Source organism: Thermobia domestica, chromosome 1 (genome assembly GCF_964235325.1).
Source record: "Thermobia domestica chromosome 1, izTheDome1.hap1.1, whole genome shotgun sequence".
Taxonomy (NCBI): domain Eukaryota; kingdom Metazoa; phylum Arthropoda; class Insecta; order Zygentoma; family Lepismatidae; genus Thermobia; species Thermobia domestica.
This window is the reverse complement of record NC_137454.1, coordinates 272,182,161-272,206,524: the sequence shown is the minus strand read 5'-3', so window position 1 is coordinate 272,206,524 and position 24,364 is coordinate 272,182,161. Positions and strand designations below refer to the sequence as shown.

General features: G+C 36.5%; 1 protein-coding gene across 5 annotated transcripts in view; it reads right to left on the bottom strand.

Moving 5' to 3' along the window:
* Positions 1-24,364, bottom strand: part of LOC145661059 (uncharacterized) — a 970,674-nt gene that overhangs the window by 116,587 nt on the left and 829,723 nt on the right. For 2 of the 5 annotated variants that reach the window (XM_081726498.1, XM_081726500.1), the window contains exon 6: positions 23,433-23,567. The exons of the other annotated variants lie outside the window; for them this stretch is intronic. In XM_081726498.1, the coding sequence (XP_081582624.1) occupies positions 23,433-23,567 (135 nt within the window). The remainder of the gene's footprint in view (positions 1-23,432; positions 23,568-24,364) is intronic. 5 annotated transcript variants of the gene reach the window in all.

Here is a 24,364-nt window from a genome sequence, read left to right as displayed (position 1 = left end):
GCTTCTTTTCATCGGAGAAAACTTGTTCTAGGCTGAAAAGCCCCACCCAAACTTTCGAAAGTTAACGCCGGAAAGGGAAGAAGAAGTAAAGAGAAGTAAACAAAATTGTGCCAAGATATAGTAGACGTAAATGAAAGAATACGGGTTTCGTATTTTGCTGGAAAATACGGTTGGGCGGGTTACGAACCTCTCCAAACCTTTGAACACAAAATATCAAAAGTGCCAGTAACAGTATGTCAGAGGTTTGTAAAGAATATGAAGAATTGCAACGAAACTTTGGGAATCGACAACACGCAAAAAATAAATGAATACGAGGTTTTTATTTCCTGCGGAGATACTGTTTTAGGGACAAATGATCAATTCAAAGTTTTAAACGTTGACTCCCGAAATGCAAGAAGAATTTACCTGTAATTAATGAAATTGTGCACAGATATTGTTGACATAAAATGAGGGAATGCGGGTTTGGCATTTTCTTAAAAAAAAAAAAAAGAAAAAAAAAGACGGTTGGGTGGTGCACTGACCCCTCCAAACCTTTGAACACGAAGTATCAAAAGTGCTAGTAACTGTATGTCAAATGTGTGTAAAGGACATGAACAATTGCTTCGAAACTTAGCGTATAAACAACTCGCAAAAAATAAACGAATACGGTTTTTTTTATTTTTCAACTGAAAAACGGATTTAGGTGGCAAAAGACAACACCAAAAATTTTGAAAGATGACGCACGAAAGGCAAAAATTATTGAATGAAACAGAATGAAATTGTGCACACATATTGCAGACGTAAAATGAAGGAATGCGGGTTACATTTTTCCCTAAAAAATGGGTTGGATGGGGCACGGACCCCTCCAAACTTTGATCACGAAATATCAAGTGTGCTAGTTACGCTATGTGAAATGAGTGTAAAGGACATAAAGAATTGTAACGAAATTTGCGTATGGACAATACGAAAAAATTAAACGAACACAGGTTTTATATTTTCTGCGGAAAAACGTTTGTGGGGAAAAAAAGTTCGACCCAAAATTTTGAACGTTTACTCCCGAAATATAAGAAGTAAACCAATTGAATGAAATTGTGCACAGGAATTGCAGAAGTACAATGAGAGAATACGGGTGTCATATTTTCCTGGAAAAAACGGTTGGGTGCAACACGAACCCCTCCAAACCTTTGAATTCGAAATATCAAAATGTTAGTAACAGTATATCAGATGTGTGTAGAGGACACGGAGAATTGCAACGAAACTTTGTGTATCGACAGTACACAAAAAATTAACGAATACAATTCTTTTTTTTACTTTGTGCGAGGAAACTGTTTTGGAGGGCAAGAGGCTCCACCCAAAATTTTGAACGTTGACGCCTGAAAAGCAAGAACAAGTGTACCGAATTGAATTAAATTGTACAAAGGTATTGCAGGCGTAAAATAAGTGATTACGGGTTGCGTATTTTCTTGGAAAAAGCGGTTGGGTGGGGCACCGAGCCCTCCAAACTTTTGATCACGAAATATCAAGAGTGCTAGTTACGGTATGTCAAACGGGTTTAGAGGACATCAAGAATTGCAACCAAACTTTGTGTATGGACAATGCGCAAAAAAGAAATGTATACGTTTTTTTATATTGTGCGGAAAAACGGTTTGAGGGGTCAAATGTCCCCTTCCAAAATTTTGAAATTTGACGCCTTAAAGCAAGAACAACTGAACTGAAGTGAATGAAATTTTACAAAGCTTTGCAGATGTAAAATGAGGAAAGACGGGTTTCGTATTCACTGGAAGGAACGGTTGGGTGGGGCACGAACCCCTCCAACCCTTTAATCACGAAATGTGAAAATTGCTAATAACATTGTCAGATGTGTGTAAAGGACGTGAATAATTGCAACAAAACTTTGCGCATGAACAATAGTCAAAAATAAAGGAATACCGTTTTTTTTTCTTAATTTTCTGGGGAAACGTGGTTTTTGGTGGCAAAAGTTTTCGTCCAAAATTTTGGAATTTGACCGCAAAAGGCAGGAAGAAGTGGATCGAAGTGAATGAAATGTGCACAAATATTTTAGAGGTTAGATGAGGGAATACGGGTTTCATATTTTCCTCGAAAGAAAAAAACAAGCTGTTTAGTTGACCGAGGCGTTGCGTGGCGGAAGGAGTGCATCGAAGCGAATGAAAGCGTGTGTAGATATTTTATATTTAAAATAAGGGCTTTCGTGTTTCACAAGTGACTACATCTGAGTTCTTCAAATTTGGCAGATGAATAACAAGCACAAACAGTATAGCGTACTTTGTAGTAATTCAGGAGGCACCTTTAACCTTTAAAATGTGTTTCCGCATAAACAAAAACATGTGTCGATTTTTTCCTGTTTTCTTTTGACCTGCCAAATTTGAAGCAAAACGGATAGGAACACTTGAAATACACGAAATATTTTATTTTACACAGGGTCTATATAATATCTACACACACTTTCATTTGCTTCGTTCCACTCCTTCCTGTGCTATTACGGTAATATTTACTTTATTTTCGAAAGTGGCCTAGGCCCCAACGCTGTTTTTCGAAAAAATTAAAACACGTTTCATTTATTGTTTTGTAAATTGTCCCTATACGAAGGTTCAATGTAATTCTCCATATTCTTTAGGAACTTATGACCTACGTATCACTTTTGAATTTCGTAATCAACAGTTTAGAGTGTCCGTGCCTCAGTCAGCCGGACTTTTGCAGGAAAATACGAAACCCAAGTACCTCATTTTACGTCTATAATATCTGTGTACAATTTCATTCACTTCGTTTCACTTCCTCTGACCTTTCGTGTCTCATCTTTCAAAATTTTTGGATGGGGGCTTTTGCCCCTAAAACCGTTTCTCCGCAGAAAATAAAAAAACGTAGTCGTTTATTTTTGGGTATTGTTCATACACAAAGTTTCGTTGCAATTCTTCATGTTCTTTACACGTATCTGACTTACTGTTCTAGCAGTTTTGATATTTCGTAATCAAAGGTTTAGAGGGGTCCGTGCCTTACCTGTTTTTTTTTTTTTTTTTTTTTTTTTTCAGGAAAATACGAAACCCGTGTTCCCTCATTTTATGTCTACAATATGTGTGTACAATTTCGTTGACTTTGATTCCCTTGGTTTTTGCCTTTTGGTCGTCAACTTTTAAAATTTTGGGTGAGGCCGTTTTCCGTCTAAAACCGTTTTTTCCGCAGAAAATAAAAAAAACACGTATTCGTCTATTTCATATGTAGTATCTACCTGCCAAATTTTACCAAAATCGGAGTGTTACACTTCGGAAGTGTTACGTGTTAGTTTCTGTTCCGAAATAATACACGTGCAAAATTTCAGCTTCCCTCGTCAATCGAAAGTATTATGTCAGTCTGTGAGTTATTTTATCTTCTTTACATTTTGGAAATGAAGAATATGAAGATAGGGCTTAATGATGTGGTGTTAGTGGTGGTGGTTCAATACTAACGAGATTTCTATCTGAGAACGCATTTTGGGAAACAGCCGCCATCTTGGATCCTAAGATAAACTTTGAATGAAGCTCCTTCGTAAATTACTCTCTTAGATTCCAACTACAAGCGACCTAAGCGGTATCCCGTGTTCAAAAACTGCAGTGAGATTTCATGTACCGTCTCTACTATATATGAAGTATTTTAGCAGACATTAAAAAAAAAGGTATCCTTACTACAATGTAATTTACAGGTACACTTATTTTATTAGGTAGCGTACGATCTAAAATTACAATATCAGTATGAAGATTTCAGCACTTTTCAGACGCGTTACTATTTTTTACTTTATTGCTTCTTCTCTTTATTGCTGTATTATAGAAAATATTAATCTTATTAGCAGTATCTTTGTACTACATTACGCATGGTAAATATGTTTCAGTAGCATCATGAGAATAACTTAATAGTGTTTCAAAGCATGTGCAATAAGGATATGAGCCGGATGAAGAACTAACTGATTTATCGTTTAATGATACATCAATCGGATTAAATAAGGAAAGTAAGAAATATTATCTGGTGCAATTTAATTATCACTCAAATTTGTTCCATATTTTTTTTATATAATTTTACATTGTGCATAAAGGTGAAGATATACAGGATGAATAAATTTACCTGTTTCAGCTGGAATAAGAAATTCAATAGGTCCTTCTGACATCTTGAAATTAGACGGTATTTTGTATTTATATATCCTTCAATAGCAGTTTGTGTCATTATAACAGAAAATAAATCAGGTTCCTTTGAACAACATTTTAAACTCTTTAGACTTTGTAAAGACACTATGAAAATATATCATTGAGCTGACATTTCTTTGGTGGTCCAAAATTAGAAGCTTTTCATTTACGTCATCATCTCTTACCGGTACCAGTTATCAACTGACCAACTTTATTAAGAGCTTTTGTCTTTAATGTATCACCAGCCTGCATTGCAGGTGCACGAACAGATTCTTTCAATGGATGGGCTTCTAACACATTACTTGAAGCTTGAATTTCCGTTTGTAATGATTGACAACCTACAGCTTTAGCACCTTGTTGAAGAAATAGTAATCCAAAAGAAATAAACGTTTAAAGAAACCTATACCGTGTACAGGTCCTATAAAGTAAGGTATTCCGCGACCGCGTTCGTATACACTATTTGATCTCATCTTGTTTAGGAGGAGAAAGTTTAAAATGAAGTGTTTCTGGAAGACATGGCAAACGTTGTTCTGCGTGATCTTTGAATAGTGTTTCAATAGTATTAGAACAAAATTTTGCAAGTGCTAAATAATGGAAATCTTGAAATAATGGTGCTTTTGTGTAACCAAAAATTGATATTGTTTATCCAAATAACTAAAAAATTCATATGAATATCCGATATCTACACATGGTTATTTAAATTCATGAAGTTTTAGTCAGAAGCTATAGAATGTAGAATTTATAACAAACTAACTCTATGGACTATGGAACCCGGAGGTTCAATGCCGCGTTCACAAAAGCTTTCCACTGACTTATATTCTTTCCCAACTGGATCCACTTTGTACTTTATATTCCTATCTCTACGAGATCCATCTTAATATTGTCCTCCCACCTGCGCCTAGGTCTTCCTAATGGTCGTTTTCCGACTGGTTTTCCAGTCAAGACTTTGAAAGTGTTTCTACTTTCTCCATCCTAGCTACATAACCTGCCCTCCTGGACTTGATGATCCTAACAATGTTTGGTAATCCGCATAAATTATGTAATTCCTCGTTGTGAAGTTTCCGCCATTTCCCATTTCTGTTTCTCTTGGGTCGGAATATTCGTCTGAGGATCTTGTTCTCAAATACTTTCAGTCTATGTTCTTCCCTCAGAGTAAGTGACCATGTTTCACAACCATATAGAACTACAGGCATGATTATCGTTTTATATATTTTAAGCTTCAAATTCTTCTACGGAATTCGCGACAAGAGATTTTGAAGTGAATAATAAAACGAATTCCCTGCTTTCAGTCGGCATTTCATGAACATGAATTTCGTCTGTTAGTATTGATCATAGATATTTGAAAGTATCCACTTTATGAAAATGATTATTTAATATTTTAACGCATCCAAATTTGCCGTATTACGGTCCCGACTCACTTCCATGAATTTATTTTTCTTTGCATTTACTTCTAAACCTATGTTCCTGCAAGCGTTTAATAAGATCTCTGCATTTCTTTCTATTGTTCTCCTATCATCTCTTATTAAATTTACATCAGCATTTGTAATGACCTGATGAATACAGTTCAACTCTAGGCCCTGGTTGCTACCTTTGATTTGCCTTATAGCGTATTCCAGAACAAAGTTGAACAATAATGGCGACAACACATTTCCTTGTTTCAGGCCATTTTCGACGTGAAAGCTCGTGGATAAAAATTTTCCTACCCGCACTTTACTTTGGGATTCACCTAAACATATCTTAATTAATCTAATTACCTTTCTCGGTATTCCAAGGAAGTTTTATAATGTTTCTCTCCTAACCGAGTGGTAAGCCTTTCTAAAAATTCAATAAATAGTTGATGTACCGAGGTATTGTATTCCCACTTCTTTTCGAGTATTTGTCGAATGGTAAATATTTGGTCGATAGTTGATCGGTTTCGCCTAAATCTCCAACAATTTCATCTGCGTATGGGGTCAATCGTACTAATAGAATATTTGAAATGATTTTATAGGATGTTGGCAGAAGAGAAATGCCTCGATAAGTATTACAGTCAGTTTTGTCGCCTTTCTTGTAAATTGGAACAATGATTGATTCTTTCTACTCTTGTGGAATTCTTCCTTGTACCATATAAAGGGAATGAGTTTGTGTATTTTGTTCCACAGTTTTTCGCCTTCAGGTAAAATTAACTCCGGATATTTTTGTTTCATTAATTTCTTTATAGCGGTTTCTACTTCTAATCGGTTAGGTTTCTTCACGCACATTAGCTTTTGGCTGCGTATTCAGCAAATCGTCAAAGAAATCTTTCCATCTATTTAAGATCTTATCCGTATCAGCGAGAACTGTTCCGTCGGCTTTCTTTAATAGATAAGCACGAGCCTTTCTTAAATTCGTTGATCCCCTATACATGTCCCGAATGTTTTTATTTTTACTATTACCTTCAAGTTCCTTAATTTTAGCTTTCACAAAATCGCGTTTCTTTGTTCTAAAAATTTTGGAAGTTTCCCACCTGATGTCTGCGAAATTTTGTGTAGTTATTTCATTCGGATTTTGTAGCCAATGTAATTTTACTTCTTTTCTATTCTCTTCTAGTTAAATGCATTCCTGATCGAACCATGGTTCGTTCTAACGTATTTCCGCGTGTCCCAATTTTTCGTTTCCTGAAATTTTAATGCTATCTCTCATTTCAATCCAAGTATCCTCAACACAGTTGGTTGGATATATAAGAATCATAGCAGCCAACATGACATCAAATACACGCCCGAAAACATAACATGCCGGGATATTTCTCGACCTGCAGCAAAAATTGTTACTATCTGAGAGCATCACTTAAAGAAACAACTGTTGGGCAAACACCGTGCTCGTGGGGTTTCTCGGGGTTCTCCCGTTTCCTCCCACTTTCTTCTTTTCATCATTTCTTTCATTTCTCATAATCACCGTCTGCTTTAGCCTAACCGACACAACCGTCGGATGTAAAACTCAAAGATTTCATTTGATTTTGGAGAAACAATCATGAGATAAGTCTGCAGAAATTCAATTCACGATAAGTTCTAAGAAATAGGAATAATTGATGCAAAGAAAAGGAAAATAATAATAAGCATCACGCAAAGACCGAAAAAGTATGGAAAGTGAAAGAAAATTAGAAAAGAGGTGAAGAGGGATAGGAAGGAGCGAAAGACATGGAAATAAATTAAATTTTAACGCTTAAGGATAAACAGTCTGCGTCATTCCTCCTGCCCCCTGAGTCTGTCTTGGGTTTTTCTTCCTTTATGGGATAAATCTCTTTCAGTATCAATTACGAGCATCATTTACAATGTTTAATTCCTTTCAAAAAAGGTAGCTCCTAATCCAGACTGGGATTCGAACACAGGACCCTTGGTATTACAAACACATGCACTGTCCACTTAGCTACACACGAAATATGAAGTGCCTTCTTAAATAAGCTATTACACCCGCTATTGTCAGACGTGTAGATAAATCAATCATTGTCGGCGAGTTATCCCACTTCCATTTGAAATTTGAATTTTATTGACGATCTTTAATCATCTATGGCTTGCAGGCCCCTTGTTTCAGTAAAAGGCATTTGTTCTGTTAATTAAAATGAAGAATGCATTAATCTATACTCTTCGGAATTTACTAAGCGGTTAGCGTACGCGCCTTTGGCTTCTGAGACCCGGGTTCGATTCCCGGACCTAGCTCGTGTGGTTCTGATTCCGCGTTAATCAGTAGGCCCACGTCTCATATATCCTCGCTGCTGAACGGGACGTTAAACTCAAAATCCATCCATCCACTTTCGGAATTTACTGTTGCACCACCACACACGTATATACAAGATTCATTTTATAGATTTACGAAATCACTCTTTTAATCTTCAATCAATCTACAAAACGGGTCTTGAAGGAGGTGGTTGCACCAGTAATCATATCTGGTAGAGTTGTCCCGTAACAGAGTATAAGTAAAGCTTCGGAACCAAAATTTGCGAGTTCTGCCGTAGGCAAGTCGGTAAGGTGTCTGCTTGTTGAGTGCACAAACTGGTTCATATCATAGCTGGTACAGTTTGTTTTTTCTTGTTCAAAATACATTTCTTTACGTTTACATTTGTTGTTAATGATTACTTTCTTGCATTTTTCATAGATTATCTTAAATTAGTGTAGGTTAAGTCTTATTATTATTAACGATTATCTTAATGATTATCTTAAATTATTCAGGAAGGTTAAGATACACGTATGACTACTTTATCCGTATGTGAAGTCGTATATGTATTTTTACACATTTCTTTCTTTCATTCGAGCATGTGGATTACTGCCCCGAGATTCGAAATGTTCTTGAAAGGATTTTAAGTATAACACAGATTTTGTTTGAACTAATTGACCGACTCCGATGCTATACTGTTGGATAAGCTTGCATATGTGCATTATTTTTATTCATATTAGTTTCATTTTTTTGTATATAGTTTAGTGGTTTTAGTGAATTCTTTGTGATTCTTTTAGTGATTTTTCTGGTGAGTTTTAGTGAGTTGTATGTCCATTGGCTGGCAACAGTGCCTTCAGTGTTCTATTCAAGTTGTGTGTGTGCATTCGACAATTTGCTGCGAAGTGCAACTAGGCAAGCAGCCTTCAGTGTTCTATTCAAGTTGTGTCTGTGCATTCGACAATGTGCTGCGAAGTGCAACTAGGCAAACATATTAATTCATAGTTTTAGAAAGGCATGTTTATTCATAGTTTTAGAGAAACACTCATGTTCATTAATATACAAGATTTACATGTTCTTAACAGTGTTATAGAGTGCTACCCAGTTTATGTGTGACCGAAGATAAAGTATGATAGTTTGGCAAGCAACCATGTGATTTAGCAGCAAGCAAGCAACAATTACTGCGAAAAGAAGTTAAGTAATTCATTGCACTAACCTTTAAGTATTATATCATTATATTAACATATGAACAAGGCATGTTATATTTATCATATTAACGCATGTACCTTTAAATAAGAATTGAAGCAAGTAACATCTAAAATATTCGTCAAGTCTTATTTCTCGTTCCTCCATGATATCTGGGGGAATCAGTGATATGGGTTTAATCATACAATTCATTAGCTGTGGATGTGATATGAGTGATTTGTAAATAAAGTACATAAACATATCACCCTTTTATAGATAAGCATCATTATTTTTTTGGTCCTCCGTCTACCGGATATCAGAACGAGAAACGTGACTTTGAATTGTTTGTTCTCGTGTGTGTTTGTGTGGGTGCAGCTGTCATAGGCAGGACAGAACTGTTCATATCAGTACAGTGGTGTGTGTGCATTCAACCCAGCTGAATTCAAGGTTACACGTTTGTAGGTCACTCAGAAGTGAAAAGTAAAATACATTGTCAGCGGTTTGAGTAGTTAAAATAGAAGGACTGAAGCAATGGCAGAAGTGCAGTTGGGTCAATTAATTAAGAAACGTGCTTCGGTCAAAGGTCGGGCAACAAGAATACAGACATTTCTTCAAAAACTACAGAATGAAAATAAACCTAGCATACAAGAAGCAAGAACGAGGCTAGTTGCACTTGAAGGGGTTTTTATTAAGTTTGATGAGATACAGTAAGAAATAGAGCTCTTTGATGAGACGGGTGAACAAGAAACGCACAGAATTACATTCGAGGCACTGTATTATGATTCAAAAGTTAAGTTACAAAAATTTATTGATAGTTTTGAACAAAAAACGGATTCAGGGACAGCAAATAACAAAGCTGCAAATTGTAGTAGTAGTTCAGTACAGTTGCCTAAAATTTCTTTGCCCACATTTTGCGGTAAATACGAAGAGTGGTCGCCCTTTAAGGACATTTTCATTTCCCTTATTCACAATAACGAATCATTAAGTACAGTTTGTAAATTTCAATATTTGCGCACATCGCTCAAGGGAGAAGCATTTACATTAATAGCAAATCTGCCAACAGTAGAAGTAAATTACGAAGTCGCATGGAAGTTTCTTGTTGAACGCCACGAAAACAAACGGTTGATAGCTTCGACATATGTACGAGGGTTGCTCAACATCAAGCCAGTAACGAAAGAAAACGCTAAAGGCATTAGACAATTTGTAAATACTGCACGTAATAATTTTCAAGCCCTTGAAGCATTGAATTTGGACAAACCTTTGCATGACATACTACTAACAAAACATTTACTAGAAAAACTTGATTCGGCAAGCAAAAGGGAATGGAGAGCTGAGCAAAGTAGTGACTCCTTTCCATCGTTATCGGAATTATTTTCATTTTTAGAAGGTCGTTGTCAAATGTTAGAAAACATTCGTCTTACTCAATCTGAAAGTACTTATGACAACAAAAGTGTAGATTTCCAAAGCAAACCAAAAAAAAAAAGAATAACAGTCGAGTGTATTCGTTTGTTACTGTGCTTCCAAATGCATGTAATATTTGCCGTAGCAAAGAAACGCATGCTGTTTTTCGCTGCCCAGAATTTCTGAGTGCCAACATTAATCAAAGAAAGGAGCTCATGAAGCAAAATAAATTATGTTTCAATTGCCTAGGTAGTTAACATCAAGTAAAGGCATGCAAATCAAGTACTTGTAAGAAATGTAATTTTAAGCATAATACAATCTTGCATGAAGATACTACTCAGGAGGCTACTAACAAAACAAGTTCAAGCAAAACAAATAACAATATTACTAACGTACCTAAAGTTAAGGAACAAAATCAGGTTAAAGTTCAACCACAGGACTCTTAATGCTCATTTAAGATTAATTATGGTCAGCAAGTCTTATTAGGAACAGCGTTAGTTAACGTAACAGACACTAAAGGTCGTTTTCAACAATGCAGAGTGTTATTAGATGCAGCGTCTCAATCGAATTTTGTAAGCGAAGCTTTAGTTCATAGATTAGGTCTCAAGAAAACGAAAAATCGTGTTCCCATTAGATGTATCAATTCTGTAACCTCCGAAGCTCAGCACAGTGTTGAAGTTCATATTTATTCACGAACATGTGATTTTAATGCAGTGGTCGATTGTTTAGTATTGCCAAGCATTACAGGTTGCATACCTTCTAATGCTATTGATTACAGTGATTGGAACTTTCCAAAGGATATCTGCTTAGCCGATCCAAATTTTAATCGCTCGTCGTCAGTGGACATGCTTATATGTGCGGGGTTATCTACAGTCTCCTTGAGCCAGGCCAGATGATAGAAAAGGACATTATCCAGTTTTGCAGGAAACGAAGCTAGCATACATTGTCGTTGAAATGTCGTTAATACCCGAAGAAGCCAACCAGTCGGTAATTTCATGTTTTGCTCAGATGGAGACAGACTTGTATACACAATTGAGAAAATTCTGTGAACTCGAAGATCTTCAGACTAAGATTTACACGCCGGAAGAAGAAAATTGTGAAAAGCATTTTTTACAAAATACAACCAGAAATGGAGACGGAAGATTTATTGTTAAATTACCAAAGAAGGAAGAGAATGCAGCTTTAGGAGAGTCTTACAACATGGCACTACAAAGATTTAAGCAGCTTGAAAGAAGATTGCTACAAAATCCCGAGTTTCATAAACAATATGCCGCTTTTATGGATGAGTATTTAAGTTTGGGTCACATGCGAAAAGTTACAGAAGAAGACGTGGACAGCAGCAACAGTTGTTATCTTCCACATCATCCTGTATTCAAGATGGACAGTACAACAACTATATCAAGAGTGGTTTTGATGCAAGTGCAAAAACGTCTAATGGCAAATCATTGTATGACATTCTTCAAGTTGGGACAGATATTCAAGATGACTTGTACTCCATTATTTTAAGGTTTCGGTTGTATCCAGTTGCATTTACAGCAGACTTAGAGAAAATGTATCGCCAAATATTAATTCATGATGAGGACAAGCGTTTACAACGCATCCTTCGGAGAAACTCAGTTGAAGAACCGATCCAGACGTACGACCTACAAACAGTCACGTACGGGACTTTGTCAGCATCCTTCTTGGCAACAAGATGTCTGAAGCAAATAGCGGAGGAATATTCCAAGGAATTTCCAGAAGCAGCAGAAGTAATAAAGCACAATTTCTACATTGATGATGTGTTAAAATCAGTACCAAACGTGTCAAAGGCCGTAGAACTACAGAAGGATCTTATTAATATTTTAAGCAGAGCAGGTTTTAAGCTTTGTAAATGGAGTTCTAACAAAGAAGAAATACTTCAAGGAGTTCCCGAAGACTTCAGGGAAAAACAACAGCCAATCATATTTGGTCAGCAAGACTGTGTTAAGACTTTAGGAATAGCATGGATCCCATTAACAGACAAACTTATAATTTCGAACAAAATTTGTAAACACGGACCTGCAGTAGAAAGTAATGTTGCCATGACAAAAAGACAAGTCGTCAGTATAGTGTCATCTATCTTCGATCCATTAGTTCTAATCGCTCCAATTTTCATCAAATACAAGAATTTCTTACAGAAGTTGTGGAAGACAGGAATGGATTGGAATGACCCATTAGACACAGTCCTACAAGTTGAGTGGAATCAATTAATGTCTTGGTTACCTGCGATGGCGAAGATAGAAATTACAAGAAACGTAATGTCTTCGGAGAACGTTAAGGAAATTCAATTACATGGTTTCTGCGATGCAAGTGAAGAAAATTTTGGAGCAGTTGTGTATATCAGGGCTACAGACGATGAAGGAAAAATTGAAGTAAATTTACTTTGTTCAAAGTCGAAGGTTGCACCACTGGAGAAGCAAACTTTGCCTAGATTGGAATTATGTGGAGCACTGTTGCTTTCGAAGCTAATAGACAAAACACTATCCATATTGAATATAGAGGTCAGTGGTATACACCTGTGGACAGACTCGACGATAGTTTTGTCATGGATCAAATCACCTCCCAATCGTCGGAAGACATTTGTATCCAACAGGGTGGCTCAAATTCAGAATCACATCAATCAATCAATGGCACCACGTGCCTAGTAAAGAAAATGCGTCAGACATAGTTAGTCGAGGAGCGGATGCCAACACTCTTATTCAGTCTCGAAGATGGTGGCATGGTTCAGAGTTTCTTCACACAGCAGAATGGGCATGTCAAGAACAAAATGAGCCAGCTAACATTCCAGAAGAGAAGAAAGTCATGATAAGTTTGGTGGCAGTTCATGAAACAAGCTTTATGAAAAGGTATTCATCGTTAAACAAAATGTTGAGAGTAATAGCATATTGTTTGCGATTCAAACATAATTGTCTTTCCAAGAAATCAGAAAGAAAAACCGATAGTCTTGACGCTTCGGAACTTCGTTTAGCGTTACACAGATGTATCAAGATAGTACAACATACCACCTATCATCAAAAAATATTGAATTTGCAGCAACAAATGGAAGTTTCAACAAAGAGCCCAATCAAGAATCTTTTCCCATTTCTGGACACGGAAGGAATGCTAAGAGTAGGAGGAAGATTGGAACATTCAAACTTGGAGTACGACAACAAGCATCAATTCATCCTACCTGCAGGGCATCATTTCACCCACCTGATAGTCAAAGAACATAAAAGGTGGCTTCATGCAGGACCACAGCTTCTTATTGCATCTTTGCGTACCAGATATTGGATTCCAAGAGCTAAGAAGATGGTCAAGGCAATAGTACACAATTGTTTGGTTTGCTTTAAGTGGAGATCAACAAGTTCATATAAGTTAATGGGGCACTTACCCAAGGAGAGAGTAAATGAGGCAAGGCCATTTGTACACGTGGGAGTGGACTATGCAGGATTCTTTAATGTCAAGCCCACGATTCGCAGCAAAATTCAAATGAAAGTCTATGCAGCTTTGTTCATCTGTTTAGAGACTAGAGCAGTTCACATAGAAATAGTTTTAGACTTAACTTCTCAAGCCTTCATCGCAGCATTGAAGAGATTTATTGCTAGGCGAGGAAAATGCTTATCTATCTGTAGCGACAATGGTTCAAACTTTGTTGGTGCCAATCGAGAATTGCAACAATTTTTTGAATCCAAGACTAACAGAAAGGACATAGCTCAAGAAGGTTTAGAATGGAAATTCATTCCTGTCAGATCTCCTCACATGGGGTCATGGGAAAGTTCAATAAAATCCATGAAGTACCACCTACGGCGTGTAGCAGGAACAGCAAATCTGACATACGAAGAGTTGAACACATTACTTATTCAAATTGAAGCCATTCTAAATTCAAGACCATTGACAGCCATTTCCACCGATCCTACAGATCCAATATATCTCAGTCCAGGACATTTTTTGATGGGAGCTACACTTCTCAGCCTTCCGGAACCAGATCTACTGGACGTACCTATCAACAGACTAGGCAGATGGCAACGGATTCAACAAATGAAGCAGCATATTTGGAAACGTTGGTCAAGAGATTACCTCAACCAGTTACAACAAAGAAGAAAATGGAAGTCATCTCAGCCTAATTTACATCCGGGCATGGTCGTATTGTTAAAAGAAGATAATGTTCCTCCTCAAGTGTGGAAGTTAGGTGTGATTGAAGAAGTTCATCCGGGCAGTGATAATTTAGTGCCAGTGGCAACTGTGAAGTGTAAAAGTGGCATTTTTCGGCGCACTGTTGCCAAATTAATTCCTTTACCTCTAGAATATTAATTGATTGTGTCCAATCAAGGAGGGGGAGGATGGATAAGCTTGCATATGTGCATTATTTTTATTCATATTAGTTTCATTTTTTTTTGTATATAGTTTAGTGGTTTTAGTGAATTCTTTGTGATTCTTTTAGTGATTTTTCTGGTGAGTTTTAGTGAGTTGTGTGTGCATTGGCTGGCAGCAGTGCATTCAGTGTTCTATTCAAGTTGTGTCTGTGCATTCGACAATGTGCTGCGAAGTGCAATGAGGCAAGCATATTCATTCATAGTTTTAGAAAGGCGTGTTTATTCATAGTTTTAGAGAAACACTCATGTTCATTAATATACAAGATTTACATGTTCTTAACAGTGTTATAGAGTGCTACCCAGTTTATGTGTGACCGAAGATAAAGTATGATGGTTTGGCAAGCAACCATGTGGTTTAGCAGCAAGCAAGCAACAATTACTGCGGAAAGAAGTTAAGTAATTCATTGCACTAACCTTTAAGTATTATATCATTATATTAACATATGAACAAGGCATGTCATATTTATCATATTAACGCATGTACCTTTAAATAATAATTGAAGCAAGTAACATCTAAAATATTCAAGTCTTATTTCTCGATCCTCCATGATATCAAGGTGAATCAGTCATATGGGTTTAATCATACAGTTCATTAGCTGTGGATGTGATATGCGTGATATGTAAATAAAGTACATAAGCATATCACTCCTTTATACATAAGCATCATCAACTGTTCCGATTTCGCCCATTCACAATGTAAATACCATGGACAAACCAACATTTTTAAGGTTACGTAAAGCGGTACCGTGTTCGATTCCCGGTGCGGATACTCTGTGGAAAAAGTGTCAAATGCGTTTTCAGGCCAGCCACCATCAATGAGGTTTTCCTGAGTTTTTTACATTCACCAGGCAAATGCCGGAGTGGAACTAGGGCTGTTCCGATAATCGAGTAATCGATAACAATTCGATAACATTTCAAAACCGTTTCATCGATAAAGAATTTTAATTTTATCGAACTTTCGAGACTCCTGAAATGTTTGAGACTCTCGAAATGTTCGAGACTCTCGAAATGATCGAGACTCCCGAAATGTTCGAGACTCTCGAAATGATCGAGACTCTAGAAGTGTTCGAGGCACTCGAAATGTAAGAAACATTAGACAACTTCGAGACATTCAAACTGTTCGAGAATCTCGAATTGTTTGAAAGCAGCAAATACAGAAATATATCAATATGATCGCATTTGTCGAATTGCTTGAATATTTAGAAAAGTTCGGGATTATCGGATTGTTCGAAAGAAACGATGTATTCGAGATTATCATAGTTGTATGTAATATGTATTACATATATGCAGAGTGTTCATTTTATATCTTCTCTCCTTAGCAATGTAGTGAAGGAAAAGTTTTTCCCCACAGATCTGTACAAGGTTTAAGCAGTCTGTCAGAAGAGGAAAGGGGAAGAGAAAACATGCATCACCCGAATTGAATTGAAATCCAAGACAACGTTAGTCTACTAATAGTCACTTTGCCGATTGCGCCAATAACGGGGCAGGCAGAAAAATAATTTTACATATGATTTCGACAAATACAACTTTTCAGTAACTTATTACATGAAAAAAATTGTTTGACTGGTTTGGCTGCAAGAAGAAATCATTGGAGAAGTGAAGGAACCGAACTGTTCATCACTACTTTTGATAATACCCGAAACATCGATCATAATCAAAATATCGATAATACTCGAAATGTTGATAATACCCGAAACTTCGATAATACTCGAAATGTCGATAATACTCGAAATTTCGATAATACCCGAAATTTCGATAATACTTGAAATTTCGATAATATCCGGAACTTCGATAATTTCAGATACTCGAACGGTTAGAGTAACCGATGACAACTCGATAAATTTTCACTCCCGAAGTTCGATAGGTCTTCAGCCTTATCGAACACCCCTAAGTGGAACCTTAGGTCCCAGACCGCTTCCTTCCTTCTTAAATACTTTCTTCCTTCTCTTTCCCTGGTTAGTGTGCTCGCCGAGGAACGTCATCCCTCAAATGTGACTGGCTAAATGGCCTTTGATACCGAAAGCCCAGAAATCTAAATCCTAAATCCTAAATGTATAAGGTTACCTTGGGGGAACATTTTACTTTCAAAATATATTTACTTTGTTCATATTTATTATTATTAATTGCTTTCTTACATTTTCCCTTACATAACAGATAGACCAACTCAGGATATTTTACACAGCACATCGTTCTTTGACATAGGGGAAAATCTCCTTGTTTATAGCAAAATCGATTGTTAACAAAGGGGATTTTAATCATCCCCCCTTGTAATTTGCACACAGTCAATAGATGTAGACACGAAGCGTCAGGAACAGCACAACGACTCTGGTAGCCATAATATAACTCATCAATATACTTACGGAATAGATTACATTTTGTTGTTGGTTAACATGAGACATTGAAAGATTTTACAACTGATTTTAACATTTGTATTGTTTTATTCATTATAAATATATTGTAATCGTTATTTACGTCGTGGTTCGGAGTAATGTTTATTTCTCACATAGTTCCCCCTTTTTGTTACAGTTCCCAGTTACGCCATGACGTAAACGATTATTTTCCCATGCCTACAGTTTCACTTACGATGACTGGGAACATGGTAAATGAAATGCAAGCAACGTAAGGATTATTGTTAAGCTACACGTATAAAGAAAATTAAATATTAAACATGTAACAAATGATAAAGTCACTTTTTGATAAAAGAAATATAATGTTACTATGAGAGCACAAATATTACATGCTTTTATATTTCCAATATATTCACCATTGACAATTTAATGCTATTGATACGATGGCGGCTTTATTTTAATAATAAACGACGTGGTGGCATACAATGTGAATAACTCACGTGTTTCTTCGGCTAGCCTGTCGATGCTGCTCCTCCAGTGTCCTGTATTCGAATATATGCGTAGTTTTGAAGATGAAGTCCTAACGTGAAATGTCAACTGCTGCTTCCTCGATGAAAATTCCAAGTTGTCGCCGTATTATCAGACGAGTACACTTGCGTAAAAAATTGGATGTGAAGAACAACGAACTATCACTTCCACATATAGATAGAAAACTTTGTCACTTTGAGTTTTAATATAGAACGTTTACGTGCACGTCATTGACTATTAGCAAAAATGAGTATAGGCAGCCTAAATGCTGCTTTCAGAATGAGTATAGGCAGCCTAAATGCTGCTTTCAGAAGCGCGTTGGAACGAACGTCGACGATTGTCTCGTCGATTAGGTGCAGAGCAACTGCCCCTTTGTCCAGTCAGCTATTGTGTATAAGTTCTAGGTGCTCGAGCGCCCCGATGATGACGTATATTACCAAGTTCACTCTCCTTGGCCGAAGAAGTGCGGCCATTTTAAATAATCAAATCAGCGTTGAGCACTGAAGAGAAGTAAAATGTTTTGCGACTTTCCCGATTTTCCGGAGTTAGAGAACGTTCACAAAGAGAGTCGTTGTTTCTGCGTCGTATGTCCGTATATGGTTATGAAATCGAACGGAAGTCTACCAACACAGATGAACAAACATTCCAAAGCGGTGACAAAGAGTTTCTAGAACATTTTTATTTATACGAGGGTTGATTAATAAAGTTCAGAATAAATCTATTTTCTCAATGTTTCTTTTAAATTGCAAAAAATGAGCTGTAGGACGGTGACATCCTATTGGGGCCCGAGCAGTGTCCGAGCAAATTGCTTCAATTTGTGAAGAGAACCCTGGCCGTTGAGGGGTTAATAGTCCATACCGGAATGTCACTTAATGATCATTGTATTTTGGGAACGCCCTGTATATAAATCAACTGTCACTGAGAGTTCACCATAACGATTCAGTATATCGGGACTACACTGTGCACAATAAACTTCACTGGTTCACGAAGTGTTAATAGAAAATCACTATATTATGGAACACTCTGTATATAAATTGAAAATCGTTGGGGACTCACTATGAAAATTCGACATAGTGATTTTTCCAGTGACATTTCAACATGGACCATTAACCCTTCGACGGCCAGGATTCTCATCGCAAATTGTATCAATTTGCTCGGAGCCCTGTGGGCGCCATAGGTTGTTACGGATTTTTTGGCGCTTATTAATCGTGTTAACTAAGAGAAGAAAGACGGTTAGTGTAAATTTCAAAATTAATAAACAGACCTCGTATAGAAATTTTCCAAGAACTCTCTCTCTTCTCAAGCATATACATATATGTTTGAATGTGTGTGTGAGCAACCAACTTCGATCGAATCGCCCAGCAGTCCTTTTATGGTCAAAAAGAAAGAAGAATCGCTCCACAGAACATTCCAGCAAGAAGTTTCATCGCTAAGTTTAGCCATTGCATCAGTTGGTTGCGTTTCAAGTCAAAATCGGGATTTTCCCTTCGGAGAACTAACACAAGCGATTGACGAAAAAGCAAGTCAGTCTATTGAAGAGACTCGGTTAGGCAGGGGTGCCTTCGCACCTGTCGTGCGTCCCGCACGTAGAGTAGGCTTTTACACGGGCTCGTACCCAGCCCGTCGACCTGACTTTAAGTTTCCAGAGCTTTGTGCCCGTTGTTGTTCCTAAGAAGTTGAAGCGAAAGGAACCAAGTGTTGTTGTTGTGTAATTATAAAACGAGCCTTGAATTTAAATTCATTTTGTGATTTTATGAGTTGTAGCCGAAAAGAAAAAAGGGCTAGCAAGCTAGTTTTAAACGTACTTCGATGTAGTCAGTGGACCCTAGCAGGAGCACTTCCGAACGATAATCCTATTGTGAACGGCACAATTATTGGATGCTTTATTTCGTATGACACATGAACTATTAGATTGGATTTGAGAACCAGATTTCTGTGGAGAGGATAGCGCAGAAGAGGAAATTGCGGCTGACTTAATCCCCACCCTCCTTGTGCAGTGCATAGTGAAACGCGAGTGTTATATAAATTATTCACTACTCTCATTCCATGCCGCCAACGCAAACTGTAAGTAGAATTGAGAAAGAATCATTCTTACAAATTGAAAAAGCCACCTGATCAAAGTAAATGATCTTAAGAAAATAAAAGTTAAATTCAGAGTAATCATTTTGAGCGCTCAGGTTGTTAAATATATAATTTGCTTGTTGTTTACTTATTGTATATTTTTTGTTTAATTACAATACATAGTACTCGCAATTTTAATCTCACGTTTAATTCTTAGCCGTAATTGCTTATAGTTTTACAGGGCGTTATAACAATTTATAGATTATTTACATTAATTTGTTTTGTTCATCTATCTTTACGGCAAGCACTCTTCTCTCCCCCGATATCATTCCAGCGGTCGGTGGAGACGAGGATTGCTTGTATGGTTTATGACAACCTTTTGTGGGCGCTGGAAGCCATGAAACCAAAGTTTGGAGCAAGCGAAACAAGAGAGAGAGAGATAATATAGTTTTATTTACGATAAACCCACAAAGGTCGGTCATAATATGGTGAATTAATTTTTTTTTTACTTGTAGTTAGAAATGTGTACTTTATTCGTTGAAGCAAAAGAAGTTGACTCGATCGGGAACTGAGACCTGGACTCGTTGCACGGGAATCGAAGATGCTCCGAACTCTGCCACGCGGTTACTTTCTATGCGTCGAGTCAAAACCTTAAGGACGCTTTTTCTCTGGTGATATTAACTCTTTAAATGAGCATTAACACCTCGCGCGAAAGAATCCCGAAGTTCTTTAACCAAAGTCGGCTTTCTCTTTGTTAGATAAAATAAGGCTTCTGTAGTGATCGTGGTTTAGGATAGATTATGTAAAGTCAGATGCGGTTATGTATGTTTACACTTTCGTTTCCTCCTTGCAAAACGAATTCCTATCTCTTCCCATATAGTATTAATAATTTGTTTCTTTCATTTAGTAATAACCATCTGAAATACCCATTCTTCTCAAGGGGGCTATATTTGGAAGTCAGCGCCTGTGGGAGTATCACCATTCATCTCAGCGATCCCGAAAACTATGGTTTGACACTAGTATTGGTCATTTTAGATTACTGTTACGTGCTTCGGTTATCAGCTTCTTCCCAGCAGGTGACCCCCGGCGAGCATACAATCGTAGCTGAATTTGAAAGTCATCGCTAACGGAAGTGTCACTATTAATTTCAGAGACGGCAAAAACTATGGGTTTGACACTAATATCGGTCATTTTGGATTATTTTTATATGTCTCTGTAACCCGCTTCCCCCGCAAGTGATCCCGGTCCGCATACAATCGTAGCTGACTTTGAAAGTCGTAGCTATGGGAAATGTCACCATTAATCTCAGAGGCTGCGAAAACTATGCATTTGACACTAATATCGGTCATCTCGGATTATTTTTACTTATCTCGGTATCCCCCCTGTGACCGCCGGCCGTAGCTAAATTAGATGAATTTGGAAGTTCATGCGATCGAAATTTGACGATTGATCTCAGCGATCGCGAAAACTATGAACTCAACACTAATATCGATCATTTTCTACTACTTTTACTACCTTTGTTCAAAGCAGAAGTTGTTAAAATTAGTCATATTCTGTATGAACGTTCATAGTCATAGAACGAAAACGGTAACAGATAGCGAGAATAATTTTCTAACAAACGGTTCAGCGTCCGAAGACAAGAAAACATAATTATTGCCAGCACTTTTCCAAAACAGGAAGTGGTTCAAATTAACTATAACTTCCGATTTCAATACTTCTATACATCAAAAACAATAAGAGATCTTGAGATACAGCTTTTAGTAACCAATTCAAGGTCCCAAGAAAATGTTCCGCCAAGAATGCAGCGTCCCAAGAATAATTTCTACCAACCCCTATTGAAACCAGAGTTGGTTGAAATTAGCCATATTCGGTTTTCATTATAAGCAGACTTTTGCAAACAATTCTACTTTCAATGGCAACATATAATTACTATACACAGCATTCTATCACAAGCGGAAGTGATTCAATTTACTATCAATTACGGTTTAAATACCCTTTTAACCCTTATCACCATAGAATAAACATGATAGCAGATAGCGAGAAGTAGTTTTATGCAAACAATTTGGCCACTCAATACAATATGGTATAATGACCATCAGGAACACTTTGTTAAAGACGGAAGTGATTCAGATTTCTGGTTGCAATAGTGTTCTCCTTAGATCATAAACGCTAAACCCCTATTAAAATGTTGTTTCTTGCATTTGATTTGTATCCCAAGAGTGGGTTTTATTTCCCTCTTTAATGCTTTATTCAAAACGGAAGAGGTGAAATTTGCTATTACTTCCGGTGTCAATACTGATTTCCATAGAGCGAGAATGGGGAATGGTATCAGGATATGCCCTTCTGCAATTAATTCAGAGTCTCAAGAATGGATTCAATCTTCTCTGTTGAAACCCTAATCAAATCGAAAGGGATTGAAATTAGCCATTTCCGATTTCGGTTATCAATATAGAAAGCAAACGGCAACATGTATACAAGAAGCGGTTTTTTTTATTTACAAATGATTGAGCATCTTAAGATAGCTTCCATGACTATCAAAACAGAAAGAGATTCATTAGTTACTATTACTTCCGGTTGCAAAACTTATGTCTATAGACAAAATCTGAAGTATGGTGCTTCACGCAAATACACAATACATACTTACGTATTGCCTATTCCTGTTTTACTTAATTTCTATGTGACATTCATACTTATATGCCGACGTTCTGTAAACACTCACCGTACCTCAGATGTATATTTTAAACATAATAATTACGTAAGTACTGATATGATTGTATGAATATATACACAAATAACTTAATGTTATGTAATTATTTTATATAATTATTAATGCATTGAGGAATTTATCATAACATTCCAAAATGTTTGACCCCAACGAGATAGAACTTACCACCTCATGATGACAAGTCGCACGTTTGATCACTGAACTAAACATTTCAAGCTCTTTATTTACAGGTAATTAGTACAGGATAGGAGTAGGGAAGTTATTACATACATATGAAAATAACAAGAAAATGTTTAAAAAAAACAAACACCAAAACATTTTATTCCCAGAATGACACCCACCATAATCAAGTTAAAGAGTTTAAAATTTTGCAAATACTTGCATTTCTGAACAAATGATTCGTTAGCAGAATGTGTGAGGTAAGCAAGGTAAATATTGGAATGGCAAGAACTTGGTGTAGTTAAAACATGCATCATTGGCTGAACGACAGAACCAAATAACTGCATTGTTCTTAGGAGTAGGATAATTAAAATCAGGATAAACGATTGAATTGGTGGCTCTGAAGGACGAATAATAAAGCTGGCATATTTTGCTTAAAAATTTACACAACTTCTACCAAATATCTGTTACATTGCTACAAGTCTCTAATCTATGGTTAAGTGTGATAACCTGGTGCATGTATTAGATAAGTTATCAGTGCCAATACCAAAATTAAAGATGTAAGTATTGTTTCACAGTGTGAAACTAATATTTCCATTCTATGTGAATTCGATATTCAAACTTGTAGTAGTATTATCTGTCACAAAACAAAACGCATATTTTTCGCGGGATAGTATTTTCTGTCACCTCTCGATTTAATTGAATGCTTTAAAGCACCAATTCCTAATCAAATGGATAAAAGTATTATCTTTCTCTTTGCAGTTTAGACAAGACTATGGAGATATCGTAAAACTTAATAGAAAGACGAAAAAACTATGTCCTTTCACAAGCTGAAACTTACGATTATTACCCATGTATTTACAGAATATGGGGTCACTGCTACATTATTCCGTAGTTCATTGTATCCGTACAGACGACCTGTGTTCGAAACTTCGTGCTTTGTTTCTGTTTTCTCTTTGATTAAGTAGGCGAACAGCTGAAAGAAAAGTATGATTACAATTGTAATTGATTCGACATTCTGAAAATTTTATTGTTGTTGTTATCAAGGAAAAAAGATTAAATAGCATTTTATAAACGTAAAGATCGTCCTAAATTTAACTATTAATATGAACTGTGGCGAAATTTATAGTTCAAAACTAATGAATTATCTTCAATTTTAATCCATGAACAGCTATGGTCAACGAGACGGATTTCAGTTATTTTGATGTGGTCAGCACATTGACTTTCATCATTTTATTTTTGGAACTGAATATAATTAAAATATATTTCTTTAGATATAAAATACTTATATTTAGTTCTAAACAAAACAGAGAACACAATTCGAAATATCACACGCCTCATTTTGTTACAGAAATAAATGAAACAATTGACTACATTTATACCTGTAACTGTCGAAGATAACGCGACAAACTATAATAAATTAAATAATGGTTTATAATAAAGAAGACTCCAATTAAGTGCACGATGTTGAAAGTTAGGGGAAATATTTGCCCTTATATGCTGAAACACAAGTGTATTCAATAGATAAGGACACTTCATTTTCAAATATATAACTTGAATTTGATTATTGATTGAATATGAAATATATTAAGAACTTTAAATCTTGAAGAACTCAGAACGTTTCAAGTTCCATGGTTTAAAAATTGTCGTTACAAATTTCCAAACTAGCGATAAAACCAGGCAGTGGTTTTTTTGTAAACCAGCTCCAGTTTCCTGATTTGTTTATAAATCAAAATACCTAAGTATATTAATACTACATCCTGGAATTTAGGT